This window comes from Drosophila miranda, chromosome XR (genome assembly GCF_003369915.1).
Source record: "Drosophila miranda strain MSH22 chromosome XR, D.miranda_PacBio2.1, whole genome shotgun sequence".
NCBI classification, from domain to species: Eukaryota; Metazoa; Arthropoda; class Insecta; order Diptera; family Drosophilidae; genus Drosophila; species Drosophila miranda.
In genome coordinates, this window is record NC_046674.1 from 5,774,187 (window position 1) to 5,793,012 (window position 18,826).

General features: G+C 39.9%; 2 protein-coding genes across 37 annotated transcripts in view; both read left to right on the forward strand.

Annotated features, from left to right (window-relative positions):
- Positions 1 to 4,358, forward strand: part of LOC108153300 (CUGBP Elav-like family member 4) — a 318,810-nt gene extending 314,452 nt beyond the window's left edge. For 26 of the 34 annotated variants that reach the window (XM_033386632.1, XM_033386645.1, XM_033386631.1 and 23 more), the window contains 2 exons: positions 979 to 1,155; positions 1,224 to 1,351. In XM_033386632.1, coding sequence (XP_033242523.1) covers positions 979 to 1,155; positions 1,224 to 1,351 — 305 coding nt within the window. Of the gene's footprint in view, positions 1 to 978; positions 1,156 to 1,223; positions 1,973 to 2,152 lie in introns of those variants that run through there. The other 8 variants (XM_033386638.1, XM_033386628.1, XM_033386643.1 and 5 more) reach the window with 2 other exon arrangements.
- Positions 4,359 to 13,215: 8,857 nt separating this feature from the next.
- Positions 13,216 to 18,807, forward strand: LOC108152829. 3 transcript variants are annotated; one of them, XM_033388077.1, is made up of 3 exons: positions 13,216 to 13,853; positions 13,910 to 14,301; positions 16,323 to 18,807. In XM_033388077.1, the coding sequence occupies exon 3, from the start codon at positions 16,334 to 16,336 to the stop codon at positions 18,533 to 18,535; it is 2,202 nt and encodes a 733-aa protein (XP_033243968.1). In that variant the 5' UTR covers positions 13,216 to 13,853; positions 13,910 to 14,301; positions 16,323 to 16,333; the 3' UTR covers positions 18,536 to 18,807. The 3 variants fall into 3 exon arrangements, with proteins under 3 accessions (XP_033243968.1, XP_017137922.1, XP_017137918.1); XM_017282433.2 differs by lacking the exon at positions 13,910 to 14,301 and having other exon boundaries at positions 13,216 to 13,835; XM_017282429.2 differs by lacking the exons at positions 13,216 to 13,853; positions 13,910 to 14,301 and adding an exon at positions 14,332 to 15,772.
- Positions 18,808 to 18,826: the final 19 nt, after the last annotated feature.

The following is an 18,826-nucleotide window of genomic DNA, read 5'->3' on the forward strand; positions in this document are numbered from 1 at the left end:
GGCAAGGCGTAAATCGTTTTTAATAGCTGCATTCAAAGGCATTTTATGACATCGTAAAAATTACATATAAACTGCTTAAAATCATATAAAGACCGTCGGCGTATTTCGAAGACATTTGCTCATAAAATTTTATGTTTCTTTTTCGGTTCGTTTTGTCGTTCCTCCTCTTCTTTTTATTTGGACAGAGACAATAGCACTCCGCCGCCCCCTTAGTAAAACATTATATAATTTATGTCTGTCTGTGGGTATGCGTCTGTGTATTGCAATCTATATGATATCTATGTATGTATGTGAGTGTGTGTATGCGTGCGTGTGCGTGTGTGTGTGTGTGTGTGTGTATACTACCTGTATGCTAACTATAAACCTATCTTGAGTGTAACGTTCTATTTCGATATCTGTTGCGCCGTAGTCTGTTGTATCTCTATGTACCCGTATCCCCTAGAATCCGTCCTGCATGACACTCGCGCACATACAAATATACAGACACTATATCTCATATATACATATATAAATAGAATATACATATTATAACAATCATATGGTAATTTGGGGCTGGAATACTTGGTAGAGACCTAAGCTAAAGTCTATAGTATACATATATTACTAGATTCATTAAGCATTTCTAGACTAAACGAATATAAAAGCCTTTTCGCATATCATTTAGCCTGTTCGTTTGGTTATGGTTTTGTTTCTTAGTTTGCGCCGCCCTCAAAGCGCTTTAGTTTTAGTTGAATCCTCCAGTAAACATGATCAGCCACAGAACACAGATCACAGATCAGAGCACAAATCAAAAAACCCGAAAATCAGAAATCCGAAATCGATCAATTCGAATTCAAACAAAATCAAACGAAACGAAATCAATGCAAACAGAACAAGAACAAGAAAGCAGACATACTCATAAAGTTCGAAATTATGATTTCGCCATCGCTTAATTTCATTCTCTACTTTGTTTCTTTTCTTGTAATGTCTTCTTTTAAGATTTTCTGATGTTCCCAGGATGCTCGATATCCGGTCCAGAGGGCTGCAATCTCTTCATCTACCATTTGCCCCAAGAGTTTGGCGATGCGGAGTTAATGCAAATGTTCCTGCCCTTTGGCAATGTGATCAGCTCCAAGGTCTTCATCGATCGTGCTACAAACCAGAGCAAATGCTTCGGTAGAGTCTCAATATACCCTTAACTATTATATTCAGCTTTACCTAATCAAATGACTCTCTTTATGTAGGTTTCGTGTCCTTCGATAATCCAGCCAGCGCTCAAGCGGCCATTCAGGCCATGAATGGCTTCCAGATTGGCATGAAAAGACTGAAAGTTCAATTGAAGCGGCCAAAGGATGCCAGTCGACCCTATTAACAATCGGAGTTCCTTAAGTGTAATTCGCAACAACTACAACTACTTCCTGGAGCACCAACAACAGGAGTAGTCGCAGGAGCAGCCATGCCACAAACTACAACACAATTTGCAACAGCAGCAGCAGCAACAGCATCCACAGCAACAGCCACAGCAACAACCACAGTGCACCACTATAGTCACAGAAGCAGCTTTAGGCCACCATTTCCCACTGACAACTCCCCTCATATGCCGTATCAATTCGCCAGCTGGCGAAATGGTACCTACTGCTATCGCTATAGTACCCCCAGAAACATCTCCCCCAGCCCAAAAAGCAACAACAACAGCAACATCAGCAATACCAACAACTGCAGCAAGGACAACAACAACAGCACCAACAACACCACCAGCAGCAGCACCACCAACAACAATAGCAGCAACTGCAGCAGCAGAATGGACGATTCCCATCCACATCCAACTCAACCGGACATGGCATCCAATAGCAACCAGAAGAACCTATCCAAAGTGGAACTAGTCGAAAAACTGTTCAAGTGGCAGCAACAAAAGCGAAAGACCTAAAGCCACCAGGACCCACAACAGCAACCATGACAACTGCGGCAACAATAACGAGCGACTACTGAAAGGGTGAGCCATTGAATTCGAGTGATTGGGGATCCCAATCCCCCCAGCCACTTTAACAAGAAGAAGATCTCTTTCCAAATGGCGAACTGCTTGGAAGAGCTGCCACGGCGATCTGCTTGGAAGGAGATCTTAACGACAAAACTTGGATCAGCAAACTGATGCTTTACCATTACCTCTTTTCAGATGGTCTTCACCATGCTAAGTGAAAATGATTATAAAAATTAAACACATGCAAAAGCGTGTGTAAAAAAACCTAAAAAATAGTAAACAAACAAAAAAATGTATAATAAAAAAAGAAAATACTTTAGAGCTGAAATTTAAATAGATTTATATATATATACAAAACAGCAGAACATACATGCAACTATATATATATTTATTCGATTATACATGCAGCCGAATGCAGTACTTAAAAAATTAAAGAGAAAACCAACAGAAACAAAATGATAATGATGTTGAGCAGCCCGAAGAAAGAACAAAATTTTTTTGCCAAAATATCGATTTATTATGAATATATATAGACACATAAATATATATATTTATAGAAGCAAGGAACAAACATTGATATTGATAATTTTGTTAAAAAGAAAACAACAAACCACATAACATATGCACACCCAACACACACACCACACACAGGACAAAAAACTTGAGACAAAAACTGACTGGCAAGAGACCAAAATTATCTGGGTTTTCAAATAAACAAAAAAAAAACGAAACAAATAATGAATTAAACAAAAAAAAAAACAAAAAAAAAAGAGGGAGATTCGAGTAGAGCAGCAACCATTTTATAAGAAAAATTGGTGATGGGAATTTATTAAATTAACAAAATGCTGCAGAAAACAAAAAAATTTAAAGAAACCAAATACAAGAGAAAAACTATCAAAACTGAATTTGTTAATCTGATGATGATAAAATCGAATGGAGTTGACAGTTAAACGAGTTAAACGAGAAGGGTGTAGAAGATGGTGTAGATGAGCAGAGGGATTAAATGATAGAGTATAGGCGATGATTGATAGAGGAACATACATAGCTCTGCAACTTTTTAGCATTTAGTGGTAAGCAAAAGGCAGAATGTTCTATATATGCATATACAAGTATATATATATATATATATATACACATATACATATATGTATATACATATATGTGTGTGTATGAATGAAAATTAACACAAAAATTCGAATTTAATTAATTTTAAGTAAAACAAAAGGATATAAGAAGTTAGGACTAGACGAGCTCAGAGCAGGCCACTTAATATGCGCAATGCTTTGATGGCTATGTGGAAGGATACGGATACGTATGGGGAGATGGAGGTGGAGTAGGAATAGGAGAAGACGAAGGACAGAAAGCGCAATATATATATACATATATATGTATATATATACTGAGGTATATATATATATACTGAGGTATATAGTGCTACTGGATAGGTCGAGCCCAGGCCAAATCCCCAAAGGGTGTGCCTGGCCTCGCCGCAAAGCAAAAATATCAATTTTTTTTTATAGTATATAAATGAGAAACTAATCTAACTAATCTAATATGAATTTGTTAGAGCTATTAACGGGAATCGAGAAATCGAATGAAGGAGTAAAAATAAAACTAGCAAAGATAAATTAATACAAATCTCTGAAGCGATCACTTGTGTTGGCCTAAGAACTCTGTTGGAGATATTCTTCTACAATACTAGTTTGCAATTACGAATTCTGTTTTTTTGTTCGTTTTGTTTGGAGTTCGGTTGGGAACTTTTCTAAAACTAATGAAAATCGTAATCGATTTTATAGTATAATAAACTAGTATTTGTATAAAAACAAACAACAAAAATTTTACACTTAAACTTAGCTGCTTGCAACAAAAACAAATACAGGTACTTACAAATATACATACATACATATATATATGTATATATATATATAAAGAAAACGATGCAAGAAACAAAACTAAATAAAAAACTCAAAAGAATATATGAGCAAAGGTATAAGCTACAAAAGAAACGAAAAGAGAAGCGGAAGAAAACAAAAATTTTGCTAAGAAAGTATATATACATAACTATAAATATATATACATACATATATATATATATATATATACATATATACACAACAGCAGAAACCCGAAGATTTTGGCCACTTATTTTCAAGCCCAGCTCCAAGAACCGAACCGAACAGATAATGATACATAAACAGACCCATAACCATACCCATACCCAGACCCAGACCCAGACCCAGATAACAAAAACGTTCAAGTTGACCATAGCGCGCCCTAGCCCGACTAAGAAAACTATTTAACACTTAACAACTTAAAATGATATATATGATTAATTATTGATTATTATTACGATATATGGACAACAATTAAATTAGCATTTTTTATAAAAAACAAAAAAAAATAATAATAAAAAAAACGAAAGGAGCAAAAACTTTTAGCAAAACTAGAGAATTGAACACGTCATTTTGAATTTAATCAACGTTTTGGCCTTTGTTACACACTCTCTAACATAGAACACACCCCAAACACATCCAGAACATACACGAATCTAACTTATTATTATCATATAAAGTAAAAAAAGGAACACAAAAAACGAAAAAAATGAAATCTTTATCCAACATTTACTCAACTCAACAACAGTCTGTTGAATCGAACCATTACCAATTTGACTAAATTAGCAGCAAAACTTGTACAAAAGCAAAAGAAGGGTAGAGAAGAGAAGAGAAGCGTCAAATCTACAGCTAAATATGCCAAAAATGAAAGGATATTGATAAGAAAAGGATGCAGATTAGGTTGAGATAACAAAATGAACAATTATTTAGAGTTTGTATAGAGAAAACAACTACGTTTAGAGTCGCCTAGTCTGTGGGTCCTGCAGCGGAGTTCTCCACAGTCGGGCGGGACGTATTTGATACTAAAGATATGAAATTTAATTATTACCAAATATATACATACACACATATATATATACATATATTTAAATTTATAAGAAATATGAAAGGGAAATTGTTATCAAAGTTGAAGTTAGTTTTGTTACAAAAGCATAAAATATATCATTTTGTGCAGAGCTATTCTCCCATGAGTTCCCCTCTCAGCAGATATCAATATCAAAATCAGTTTAGTAATGGTTTCAGTTTCAATTACCACCATTGCCAGGCAGATTCATTGGGACAGTATTACGAGTAGATCTCCAGTCTGCTAGCCGAGAAAAGCCCAGAGTAAATGGCAAGTATTATATATATCAGATTCGATTAATTTTACTCCTACTTTTTTTTTCGTACAAAATGTTAAGTCCCAGGCGGAGATATCTTGTAAATATAGAACGGCAAGGGAAAACCTAGAAGCGGATGAAAGTCCCACACAGATGAATGAAACGAATGGAAATCGCAGTTATTTAACATACACATACATAAAATTATTACTATCTACATACAAACATACAAATACATATACAAGTACATATACATACATACATATATGCAAAATTATCAAATTGATTTAGAGTCTATCCAAAAGTAGTTGAGCAAGACAGCAAACAATTTGACAGCTTCGAAACGAAATGGATGCTTAACTAGAATTTTATTAAGTCACCAAAACATAAACACACACACACACACACACACACACACACACACACACACACACATACACCATACCCACACCATAGGCACACCACACACTATATGTATTTACGATCTTGTATGAATCGATATCGATCTAGTCAAATTCAAGTTAATTATTGCATAATGAAAACTAAACCTTAAAGAGTAATAAGAAGATCAAGATCCGAGTCAAACTATTGAGATAATAATGGATTACTATTATCATTATCATTATTATGTATTATGATTATTTTGTCAAATTATTATTATGATTTCTCTATGTATTGAAAATACGAACATGTATTTGAATGAATATATAAAACGATGCATTATTATTACAATTATTATTATTCCATGCTAATATACAAACGTTTTAGATCATGTACAATATACTTACTCTTGAAGCGGATTCAAACTTAGTGCAAAAACTGATTTTGGCAAAATTATGCGAATATATGCGATTATACATATACCAAGAGGAGAGATACTAAGCCCCTAAATTATCCTAACTATTATTTCTAAAGCGTAACACACAATAAACTAAACTAAAACAAAAACAAAACAAGCAGAACAAATAAAAGAGAAAACAAATTGAAAACCACAAAAATACAATGCAACCACCTTGTTTTATTTTCTCATTATTTTCCGAGCTCGCGACACGCGGCTTGCGATCACTTTCAATTGGCGGAGACCAGGACTGGACCAGACACAACCCCCAACACCTGACAGAGAATTTGGCACATTCCATTACGATTTGTATATCATTTAACTTGTTCACCCTTAAGTATTATTTGATAAACCAAAAAACCAAAAACACAAAAGGGCTGTGACTTGAACGTTTAATAAAAAAATGTAAACCAAAATCAAATTCATTTTTTCGGTTTTGTTCACTTTGCTTTGGTTGATCATTATATAGAGCGGTGATAACAAGCTACCACGAAAGCCAAATCAAAATTAAATCGGTAAACGAATTAACAACAATATAGCCTAACACTAAAATCGCTTATTTCAAATTCGAAATGAAATGTGATGAAAGCTAAAAAAAACATAAGATATAAAATTATAAAGTAAAAACATATGACGAATTCAAATTAAAAATAAAAGAGAAAATAAGAGAAAAAGAATAGACAATTGTACCTTGAGCATAAAGTGTAAAGATTGGAACTCGTAAAAAAAATATTGCTAGGCCGAAATAAAACTAAAAGCAGAGATAACCAAGAACGTCACCTAAAATTGGACAGGTTTCGCCCTCTCGATAGAAAGAACATGCAAATTGGCACATTTCTTTGCAAATTTTGCCAAAATACAGTTTAGTGCGAGAAAATTCCACTCTGAATATCACACTCCGCGCAGCACTCTCATACACACACACACACGCACACGCACATCCACTGACCCACAGACAGTAACTCTCACACACGCACACATCATATCAAATGATCGAAAGATCGCGGATTATCGAAGTTGTAATCGTAGCTTGGCACTCTTCTCGGCGATGCGATTCTCAAGCTGTTCAGCTGGGGAGTGATGAAATTAACGGGACCCCATTGGCACTGCATTTCTGTCTGATTTGCTCGATTCGTTTAGATTTCCGTCTTCGGTTTGTAGCCCAACTAGAATAGCCCTAAACTAAGGATAAGCATTGTACATTTACTAAATGAAATGAAGTCTCTTATCGATGATCGTTCCTTAAACTTAATCTATAAGGTATACACATATATGTATACAAAGATATATGTATATGGCGGAGCATACGCTGCAAATAGATTTTGTCCTATGCATAATGTATTTTTATTATACATAGTGCAAAATGTGGCATTCTTATAGAATGTTTATTACTCTATACAAAACATTACTAAAACTAACTAACTTATTTATTTATTATATATATTGTATACATTATATATATACATATATACATACATATATATTATGCTAGTTAATGAAAGGTTAGACAAGGTAGTGAATGAAGCTTACAACACTGACACAACAAGAACAACATACAAACGAGAAGAACAACCAAAAACACTGGAGTCCAAGTTTAGAACTTAATAATCAAAAATATATTTAGATACACTTTTCTGCAGGTATTTAAAAGAAAGTAAAACAAAAGCCTAAAATAACGATAAACGTAACGGTAATGATAACGATAAAGATAACGATAACGATAAATTACGATAGAGACAAGCACTTAACCCCACCATAACCAAGGACTTACCAAAATTGCAAACACTAGTTTTTCTATCCAGACACATCTTTACTAACACAACACGGACACACACTTAAGCCACAAATGACTCAAACTTCACAGATGCAGTTACACGGGCCCAAATAGGAGGAGAAAGATAGTAGGGATGGTAGTGTAGTGTAGTGCAGTGTTGGGCAGGTAGGCAGGCAGGGGAATAACGTATAACAGAGGGGTGCATATCTTTTTGCTAGGCCTAGAACATTTTGCCTTTGATATATAGAGCATTTTGGGTTTGTTTTCGAATCTGAACACGAGAATAAATTTTAGGATACAGGGTAATACATGCAATTAAAACTAAATAGAAAACTCAAATAATCACATCACTTAAAAAATTGCAAATGGAGCATTCCGAATTTTTGGTTCTAGTTTCCTCCTAAGCTTTTGCACTTGCATTGTTTATTCGATTCGGTACTTTGAAGCTTGAGCAACGTTTTTGAGGCTTTGCTTACCAATTAGATTTCGCTTCGATAGGGATATGGATATGGAGAGGAATCGAGAGACGGATCTTTGAGGAAGAGGAAGATCAACCATGGGCATAGTTGGAAAATGGAAAGGCGAAGAAAGTAGGCAAGATATAGAGGATATATATATATACCTAGGAATATAACAGCAAACAGCAACAATAATTGGCGGCGCTTGTAAGAAAGCTCAGAAAGTGCATTTAAAATACAACAAAAAATAAATAAGAAGGTGGATAAGAGATTTAAACATTTTTAAAAACAGAACCTAGTCATATTTATATAGGCGATGAATTATATATATATATATAAATATATATATATATATATATGTATATGAATATATATATATATATATCTATATACATACATATATATACATATATATATATACAGATATATAGATATACATATATTAAACTATTATTATGACAATTATTACTATTACTATGAAACAAACAAAGATTTATTAGCGAGCTAAGGTCAACAACCAAGCATTACCAGTATAAACCAATTTTGCAATTATACAAACCAAATCGGGTGTAATGGGAATACGGTTGGAGCCATCGGAGTAGCATGTAGCATGGGAAGGCCCAAAGTTTTTTTTTTTTTTTTTTAGATAAAACTGTTATCCTTTAGCACTTAGCCAAATGTTAGATCGAAGTACGAGATAGGAGGTGCAGAGTCGAAAGACACACAGTTAAGAACGAGAGCAGCTAAGGATTTAAAAACCAAATGGTCAAAGCGAATTTATATTGTACATAGGCAACAACACCCAAACGAAGCCCCAAGGATGCGAGGGTCTAATTATTACAGATTATTGAATAATACAAATAAATAGTTGCTAGTCTAGATTTTAGCATCGACACCCCTTCAGACACACCGACACACAAACACACCGACACCTACAGACCCACCCTTAAGAATCTTTTGAATGCAGCTTAAGATGCGTACAAGATGCGAATTTTTTTTTCCCAGCAGCAGTTTCTTTGTACACTCTATACTTTCCGTTTAGAAATCCGTCCGTATTTAGCATTATGCAGGCATACACACACACACACACACACACGCACGCACACACGCTATCGCAAGAAGTTTAATTTTCGTATCGAAGGGCAGTCAAATCCCGGCTGCCGCTCCACTTTTAAATGATTTGCAAGTGACACAGAGATTTTACATAGATAAATGTGTATGTATAGCACATACATGTGTATGAGGTTCCCAATGCCACACCACACCTACCACAAGAAGAAACCTACACAAATACAATTACCTAACAATAAACACAAGAATCTACATATTGTTTGAGATTTGAAGAGCACCTTTAACGAAAACAATAATAAATTAGCAGCAAAAAGCAAAAGCAAACAAGCAAAAAGAACAAAAAACAAAATGAGAAAGCCTAACAAGAAAGATGCAACAAATGCAACGTAAAATTAAGACAAACTTGCACCTTATACTAGTAGAGTAAATGTAAAACCAGGAGGAGATGATCCTGGAGTGGAATCCTTATCATTATTGTTTGAGAATGATTCAAAGCAAATCCAACAGAATTCGTGACTAGTTCCTGTCAAACTTTCAAGAGAACAAAAGGAAACAAAAACAAAAAAAACAAGAATCAACACACATAAATTAAATATTAAATGTAAAATGGTTTCAGAATCAAAAAAGAAGAAAAATATGAATAAATATGAAGCATAAACAGGATCACTCACCATGTGGACATGAAACTGTTAAAGCATGTTCCTCAGATTTCCCTTGTCTTTGATTTGAATTATCACATCGAATGCACTTTGTACCCAGATCGAGCATTTCCCAAGTCACATATTCTTTCGAATACGCCACAAAACCAAAACGCAAGGAGCCGGAATTAGAGGCAATGGAATGCACACATCTACTCGTAGAAAAATGCAGACATACGTATATATTTATATTGCAAAAATTTATATTTATACATACACATAAAGTGCAGAACTAACTGGGAAGACAAGAAGGCACGAGTAAAGGGAAAATAGTCAAAGTAGTTGAAGCGACAGAGAACAGAGAGAATTAAATAACTTATTTAAAATAGCAACCAAAGTCTTTATATAACTATATATAAATATATATGCTATATACTAAACATATGTGTACATTAATTACAATCTATGAATAATGAAACCAAAATGGCGAAGTGTGTAAAATTTGTGCATTCGTTCATGGAAACAAAAGGATGAAAGTAAACACCGAAAAACATTACAGATATATATCTAAATATATTCAATACAGCGCTTTCCGCGCTGCTCCGCCACGCGGTTGGCTGCTGGAAGCCCACAACACAATTAAATGCTATCGAACAAGAAAACTATTAATTAATTATGGACAAAACTATAAATATTTTAATACTCAATGCATTATTACCAGAAAGTATATTTTAAACATTATTTATACGCCATACAGCAGCATACACCGTAAATAAACCCAGCATAATAATAGATGAGTACATATTACAGCCACAATAATGATCAATTAGAGAACCCTAACATTCACACACACAAACACACACACACAGAACACACCCACTACTATTACAAAGATAAATTTTTTTAGCAATTGGTTCCCTTAAGAGAGTCCTTTTTCGAGAACACACACCAAACCCGGAATAGAACTGAACAGCAGAAGCAAAGCAGTTAGGCCAAGAGCGCAACTTAGAGCTAACAATAAAGGGAAAAAAAAGAGGAGCGGCATACATTATAATAACACAGATATCAAAAAACCCTAGGATTAATTATTGCCAGTTTCAAAGTGGGGCAAGCAGTGTACATTTTGTTTGTTTGCCAAAACTGGGCGTCGCTGATGGGCGACATAGGATCGACGATGATGTAGAGATGGGAAAACATAAAACACACAAGGAGCAGTAAATATAGAAAAAGAGAACATTATAAGTGAACAGATAAACAAAGTTATAATTGCATTACATTATTATTAATAAATAATTATTATACACGAAAACTTATGCAAAAGTGTACTAGGTATATAAATAAAAGAACAACTGGCAAGTTAAACAAAACAAAACAATGAAAATAAATGAGAAAAAAAAAACAAAAAGAAAAAATACAAACCACAAAGGTAAAATTACAGAAATGCAGAAATATATATTATATATACTTTATAGACATTTAAACATGAAAACAAAATGCAAGGAGAAACTAAAAAATAAAGTTGCAAATAATAAACTTTTACCATAAAAATATTACCCACACCTTGTTTCATTTTCACCAATAAGAGGTTCTACAACAATACTATGCATAGTACATAGTAGAACGCAAACGCCGACATTGGTATCGGACTCTCTCTCTCTCTTTCACTTTTGCTATCTCTGTTCGGGAAAGGAAGGAATTCCTTTGTTGGTTAATGCGTGGAGGGGGGTCTCTCGATTTGACTGAAAATGAGAGAGAAAGAGAGATTGGTAAAACAGCTAGCACGACCACTAGCTCTATTTTATTCCCATTTGTATACCCGATACCCGAAAAAGATTATAGGGTCATAGATTTGTGGTTAAAGTGGATGTGTGTATGAAGCGTTTCCGACGTATGTATGTGTATGTTTTTGATGCTGATCAATAGCCGAGTCGGTATAGCCACCTCTGTTTGTCCGTCTGTCCGTCGGTCTTGTTTGACGCTTAGTTCTCAGGGACTATAAGAGCTAGAGCAATATCCAGATTCCTGAGATATCGCGCTGTTACAAGTTCTTTCCAAAATTTCGCCCTGCCCCGTTCCAATCCCACAAAGAACGAAAATCTGTGGCTCCTACAATTTTGTTAAAAGCGCAGAATTTCGGAAGGCACAAATGAAAATGCAGTGGCTACGAAACGCCTTCCACGCTCTTACTCATTCCCTCTCTTTCACACAATTTCTTATCGTGCAGTGTGCGCCCTCTGTCGGAGAGAAGTCATACTGACTGAGTATCGGGTATAAGTGAAGAGGCACGGCCGGTTGAATAAAACAAACAAAACAAATTTCGTAATCCAAACTGAAAAAGGTTACAAAACTAAAATGGCAAAGAATATAGCAGATATACTGGCCCACGAGCCAGCTTATGAAAATAACCTCACCAAGCCTGTGATTTGGAGTTTGGAGGAGTCCATCCTCCTTGAAAAGGTGCGTCTCTGTTCGACCCAGGACACCAAGGAGATACGCGATCCTGCGGAGAAGCGTCAAGAAAACACGATTTAGCAAGCCTCCTACTTGCCTGATGGAGGCCAATGGCATCGGTTCAAGTCCTTCCAGTTCAAGTCTAAATGCAAGTTCAACTCCCAAAGGGAGACAGAGTCCGGCGAAGAGACCCCATTAAAAGAAAACGAGCGGGAATCTTCTACTTGTATACCCGATACTGTGCCAGTATATACATACAATATGTCTTACTATGATAATGTAACCTAAACAATATATTCTATGCGTTATTATACATAAGCGCCGAGATTCGTTCTCTCTTTCTCTTTGCATTTTGTTATCTGTGTTCAAGGGAATTATAATTTTATATGGTTTCCATTTTTCCTCTACTGTTTATTTCCGCAATATCTGTCTCTTTCTTTTTCATTTCTTACAAAAACACCAGCTTTGTTGCTATCTCGCTCTCCTCCGCCAGAACGTGCAATCTGCACGAAGAAGAGTGAGAGAGAGAGAGAGAGTAGGCGCGAGGAATGGGGTAGCTACGTTGTCATGCGAAATAGCTTTCTTCATTCCAGCTATAATATTAGCCCGATTTGAACCAAAATTCAGCAATCTAGTAGACATGGGCATTTTTTATGATTCTGTATTTTCTCGTATCTTAGAAATTGTTGATGATACAGAACTTCGCTCGTTGTGGTGGCGGTAGTTTGCGTAACGAAACTTTGAAATATATTTCAAACAACATATATTTCAGCAAGATTTGGTTGCTCTATAACTTATAGTCTCTGAGAACTAGGCGTCAAACAAGAAGGGCAGGCTGACATAGCTATATCGACTCGGCCCTTAATACTGATCATGAATATATGTACTTTATGGGGTCGGAAATGCTGCCTTCTCGGTGCTCTGTTTCGGATATCGGGCCTTAACTGTATGGTTAGTGGTATAATGATAACGCTGTAGCGGTCTGGCATGCCCGTTACAAATCAAATTCTAACGTACTGGCTACACTGGAAGGCTGCCAGATATCTCGTTGGATTCGAATTGGAAATAAGTGCGATTTTTAAAACTGTCTCTCAGCATTCGTTCGGCCAACATTTGCATATTTGTTTGCCAAATCAGTCGCAATGCCGCCGCCGTCGCTGCGAATTCTACGCGCGTAGGCTCTGACGCCAATATACGTACTAGTATGAACTGGCGAGCCGATTAGTGACTGTAATTGTGACTGTTAAAGAAGTTTCCTCGAGGAAGATCTTACGAATTCCAATGGGAAATTGCTGAGCTCGAGACAGAGGCATTGGGACAGAGCGACACGACCCATAGAACTGAATTTGCCATGTTTGCTGTGTGTGCTGTTTTCTTTGAACAAACCAATCGAGCGTGGGCGTCCGAAGTGGCAGTTATGGCCATAAATACAAATATGTACGTTCGCGTAAGCAGGTATTGAACAAAAATAAAAATTGCCATTGACTGTCGCTTAATAAACATGCTCGCAGATAGCAGCAGTCTAAGAGTCGCACAGTCGCTCAGCCGCAGCTGCTGCCAAATAGATGTGCAATATCCAAAGCTCCGAATACACCGTAGGTTGGAAGCCGCTTGTTGGTGATGTAAGCTCCGGTTCTGGCCGCCGTCTAACAGCCGTCTGTGCAGCTCCGGTGCTGCACCGCATTCTGTGTAGAATGTAAAGTCTCTTGCAGAGCAGTTACTCGAAAACTTGCCCACCCACAGCCACAGTCACAGCCAGAGTCACAGCCACAGGCCAGGCCAAGCGTCATCGCTGCATAGTTCGACATGAAGTTTGAACTTGCACTCGATGCCACCAGTCGAAAATCGGTCGATGAGGAATGTGATAGACGCAGTGTACGAGTATTGTGACAATAAATAAGGGGTAAGGTCTGTTATTGTCTATAGAAGACCAAATGAGTAGCTTGAAGAGCGCTGCCGCAAAAGGCGTCTTTTCGTTTATGGACTGTGGCAAACAAGTAAGGCTGTGCTTTGCATTTTTGATATCATGTATCTATTTTGAGTATCCCGCTGACTATCCCGCTGCGACTGCGCATTGAGAAAAGTGACATAGGCAGACCCCAAAACTACATATTATCATTACACTACACCTACTCTCAAATCGCAGCGGATGCAGAGATGACCTATATTCCCATGCACGTGGCCCAAAATAGAAGGCCTCAAACCATTGTCTATTTCGAGAGGTGCTCTTCCTTTCCTTTACCGAAATCATAATCCCATAGAGGCGCAAGGCAATACTTAGTTGCCCTAACCCAAAGCGCCTAAGGTGCTATTAATAAAATGTCATCAAACTGAACGATCTCGCGTGTGCGTATTTATCAGCGGGAGAACTCAGCTCCCGCACCTTGGAGAACCATGGAGAGAGTGGACACGAGTGATCGACAGGGAGTACCTTCGCTTTGCTCAAAGATCTACCAAATATAGGCAATCCTATCAAAATAGCTTTCTTTGGTGCTGATCCAATTGCAGAACAGAACGTAAAGCGAACCAATTTCTATTCACCCTGATCTGTTGATAAAATAAACACGCATGATGCTGCATGGCAATAGGACTGGCCAGGGGCAGGGGCATGGGCAGGAGAAGAGGTAGGGACAGGGAGAGGGACAGGCGATTGCTCATGAATGAAAAACAGCGAAAAATACTTTTTCGAATTTATCTTCTCTCAGTATTTCTGCCGTGTTTTGCGTTGGTTTTTAGTGGATTGGATTGGATGTGTGTTTGCTGCTGATTGCTCGGGAGGGGTAGTTTATATGGCCGGCAACAAGTTGGATTTGTTCTAAAAATGAACACACGAAATATCTTCGTCTTTGGCGTTAAATACAGACAACGACATCGGTGTCGAGCACCAACAACGCATCTCTGTCCGAAGAGCTGAGAAGAGCAGAGCAGAGCAGAGGAATTTGATTTTCATTTGATTTTCCTTCGGTCTCCCCGTCTTTCGCGCTATTTTCCTCTATTGTGTGTGAGGCGTGCTTGCCTTGCCTTGCCTTGCCGTGCCTTTCCGTTCTCTTCGCCGCGATCCATCTAAGGAGCATATTCTGAAAAAAAACGATGATTTTCTTGACTTGACTTTCCCGCAAGTAGTCGCGTTTTGGATGTCACCACGATGTACACGCGCACAGTGGCGATGCTGCTCGACCGACTCCCTGTGGGAGAGTGAAGTGAACCATAGACTGTGGACTTGACTTAAACTGAACTGATACGAGGATTACCAATCAGTGGATAGAACTATAGACTGAGTCGTAGCGAAGTCTGAAAAAAGCCTGAACGAAGCCCTCCCATATAGGATAACTTTTGTTAGCCCATTTTGTGTACAAAAACAATAACTTCAAAAGGTAAATCCATAGTTTACCCTCCCCTCCCCCCCCCCCACCGATCTTATGATCTTTAGCTATAGTATAGATATAGATTGGTGGATTTCTGTGTCATCCCCCCCGTGAGTGCGGTTAGACCATTTATGGCCATGCTTTTCGACCAAGGGAATCGAATTTCATGCACAAAAACAACATTTCTGTTTTCTGAGAGAGATTCGCTGCGTTTCTGTGTGTATATGTTTGTGCGTACTAGTGTGTGTGCGAGAGAGATCAGCGCCACTTGCCAGTCCCCCTCAGGCATTTAAATAGAATTCCCGTGCTGGCCACCGAACGAGAGCAAACTCATCTCCGTGTCCGCATCCGTCCCCGGCCGCGTCTGCGTCTCCGTCTCCCTGTTCATCAGCCGGCGAGCACGATCCACACCAACAACAGAGGAAAACGTGTGTCTCTCATGAGAATTTCTACCTATGTACATATTTCATACATTTACGCATACATTCCGATCCCTCGTGACATATTTTCCATCCGCAAACTCGATCTTAATCCCTCATCTCTCGCTCCTTATCCGCAGCAAGCATCAGGATGCAGGAACTAACGAGGGTCTGCGAACTGAACAACAACAGCATCCATAACAAGGTGAAAACAACAGCAACTCCCCCAGTCAGCAATCTGGAGCCGCTGCTGCCCATCAAGCTGGAGCATGACCATGATCTGGAGTCGTGGCTGCCCACAATAGATCACGGCCACCTGCGCCTAGACATGAACACCACCCGACTGCTACTGCAGGGATCCGACGATCCCTTGATTTCGCACGGCGCCTCCAACGATGCCCACGACGAGGACCATCCCTTCAAGACATTGCTGGCTCGCAAGACGGCCAGCCAGGAGCAGCAGCAGCAGCACCAGCAGCACAACGGCACCTGCAGCCCGCTCACCAAGCAGCAGCTAAAGGCCAACCTGTTGATGGGGAACCGAAAGATTCACAGGTCACAGGCTACGCCTCAGCTGCCCGCTCCGGAAGAGTCACAAATTCCACTCACACAAAAGACACCGCGACCTGCTCCAGGTCAAAACAGGTCCAAGAAGCGTACGAACTCCGCGGGAGCCATGAAGCTGCGCTTCCATCACCAGGCGCTGCCTGCGGAGTATGCGGCCCACTACGAGGCAACCCAGGGTCGGCAGCCGCCCAGACCCGTGCTGCCGCCGCCGCCTCCGCCTCCTAGCCAGGCCCACGAAAACGTGCGCAGCTGGCTGAGGAAGATAGCCGAGATCCAGCGCAGCGCAGAGCGCCAGCAACAGAAGCAGGCATCCGCTAGGAAGGACTCGCCTGTTATGCGCCCTACACCCTCCGCCGCAGTGCCACCCCCCACAAAGGCGCCAGAGGTGACCCTACCCCCGAAGCGGGGTGCCCTAAAGTACGCAGATCTGCCCTACATGGGGGAGCTCACCCTCGACAACTACAAGCCACGACGCGGACGAAAACCGAAGAAGGCCGACATCTGCCACCTGATCTACAAGAACTACGGCACCATCGTGCCAGCTACAGCCACCGTGAGTCTGCCAGTGAATGCCCCTCTGCCGGAGACTACCGGGCATGGAGCCTCGTCCACGACAGTGATACCGGAGGAGCCCCTGAATCTCTGCCTACGGGATCAGAGCAGTGATCGCTACTCCATCTCTAGTGGGGACAGCGACAAGCCAACGCCGACGACAACGACAGCCACCACAGACTGCGGAAGCTCCTCCCATCGAACAACGCCTCTGAGCGCAGTCAAACCCCTGACCTTGGAGCTGGTCGGGGGGCAGGAGCAGCCTCTTGTCGCCTCCAAGCTACTGTTTCAGCCTGTGGGGCTTTACTACCAGCAGCTGATGGAGTCCTGCAGTTTGGGAGGCCTGCCCGTGCCCGTCGAGACCATCGAAAAAGACAACCAGCTCTCGCTGAAGATACCCATACCGAGTGGGTTCTTTGCGAACGAGGCCATGCCCCTGCCCCTGGCTCTGCGGAAGAGGAAACGCTCTGCTATCTTTATACCGCCCATGCCTGCCGAGCACTCGTCGAGCCCCTCCACGGAGGTGAGCATCTGTAAGTTCAAGTTCACGGGCGGGGCCAAGCCAACTCTGCAGGAGAAGAAGATGCTGTCGGTGGACGCCGAGGGAAACTATCGGTACTACAACGGCACCGGCGACAAGACCTTGAGGGGCTACGAATTCATCTCCCGGGATCAGCAGCAACAGCAACAACAACATCAGCAGCAGCAACAACAGGGTCAAGCCCCAGGACAGGAGAAACTTTATGTGGACATACCACCACCTTCCACTGATCTCAGCCTGGAGCTTCTCCAAATACCACCCGAGTCGCCCACATCGTCGCTGCTCCTCTCCAGCGGCAATAGCCTCGTTCCCGCAACTTCACAACACAGTCCCGCCTCCAGCGTTCAGAGCCCCATGCTCGCCGCCATGTTTCCGAGCTTGCCGCCTGTCAAACCCTCGACTGAGAGCGAAAGGAAGCGTCGGAGCTCGCGTCGGTCCAAGCAGCGGGAGAAGCTGGAAAAGACATTCAAGGAGAAAGGCTTCCTCATCCAGACCCAGCAACTGCAATCTGCCGAGGGCGCAACCTACTGCAAGTTCAGGCAGCTAAAGAAGTTCACGCGCTACCTATTCCGAAACTGGAAGGATCACATACCAGATAGTGATCTCGTCAAGCACCAGAGCGGTGGCAGGGAAGACGACGGTGTCATCGACAGCCTGCTGGGGCTGGAGAGTTTAGCCAGCCCGACCACATGAAGCTGTCAATAGTTTTCTGAAACACCACACAAAGCACTGCCAAAGATTTTTAGGTTTTTTTATGATTAAGTTATTTTCAACCGTGTTTATATAGTTGGCCTCCACGTCTTACACGGGCTAAAGCGATCTTTTTTTGTTAGGTTTAAGACGAAACGATTGCCGATTATTCCGTCCATGCAGGCTGCTCCACAAGATGGGGATCCATGATCTATAATCCACAGTGACGCCTCCTAGTCGTTCATTAGTTTTTTTTCTTAGCTCTTAACGATGTTATTGTTAACAAATAAAGTC

What these genes read in the sequence shown, in the direction of transcription:
- LOC108152829 (XM_033388077.1), top strand. Translation starts at nt 16,334, where the DNA reads ATGCAGGAACTAACGAGGGTCTGCGAACTGAACAACAACAGCATCCAT.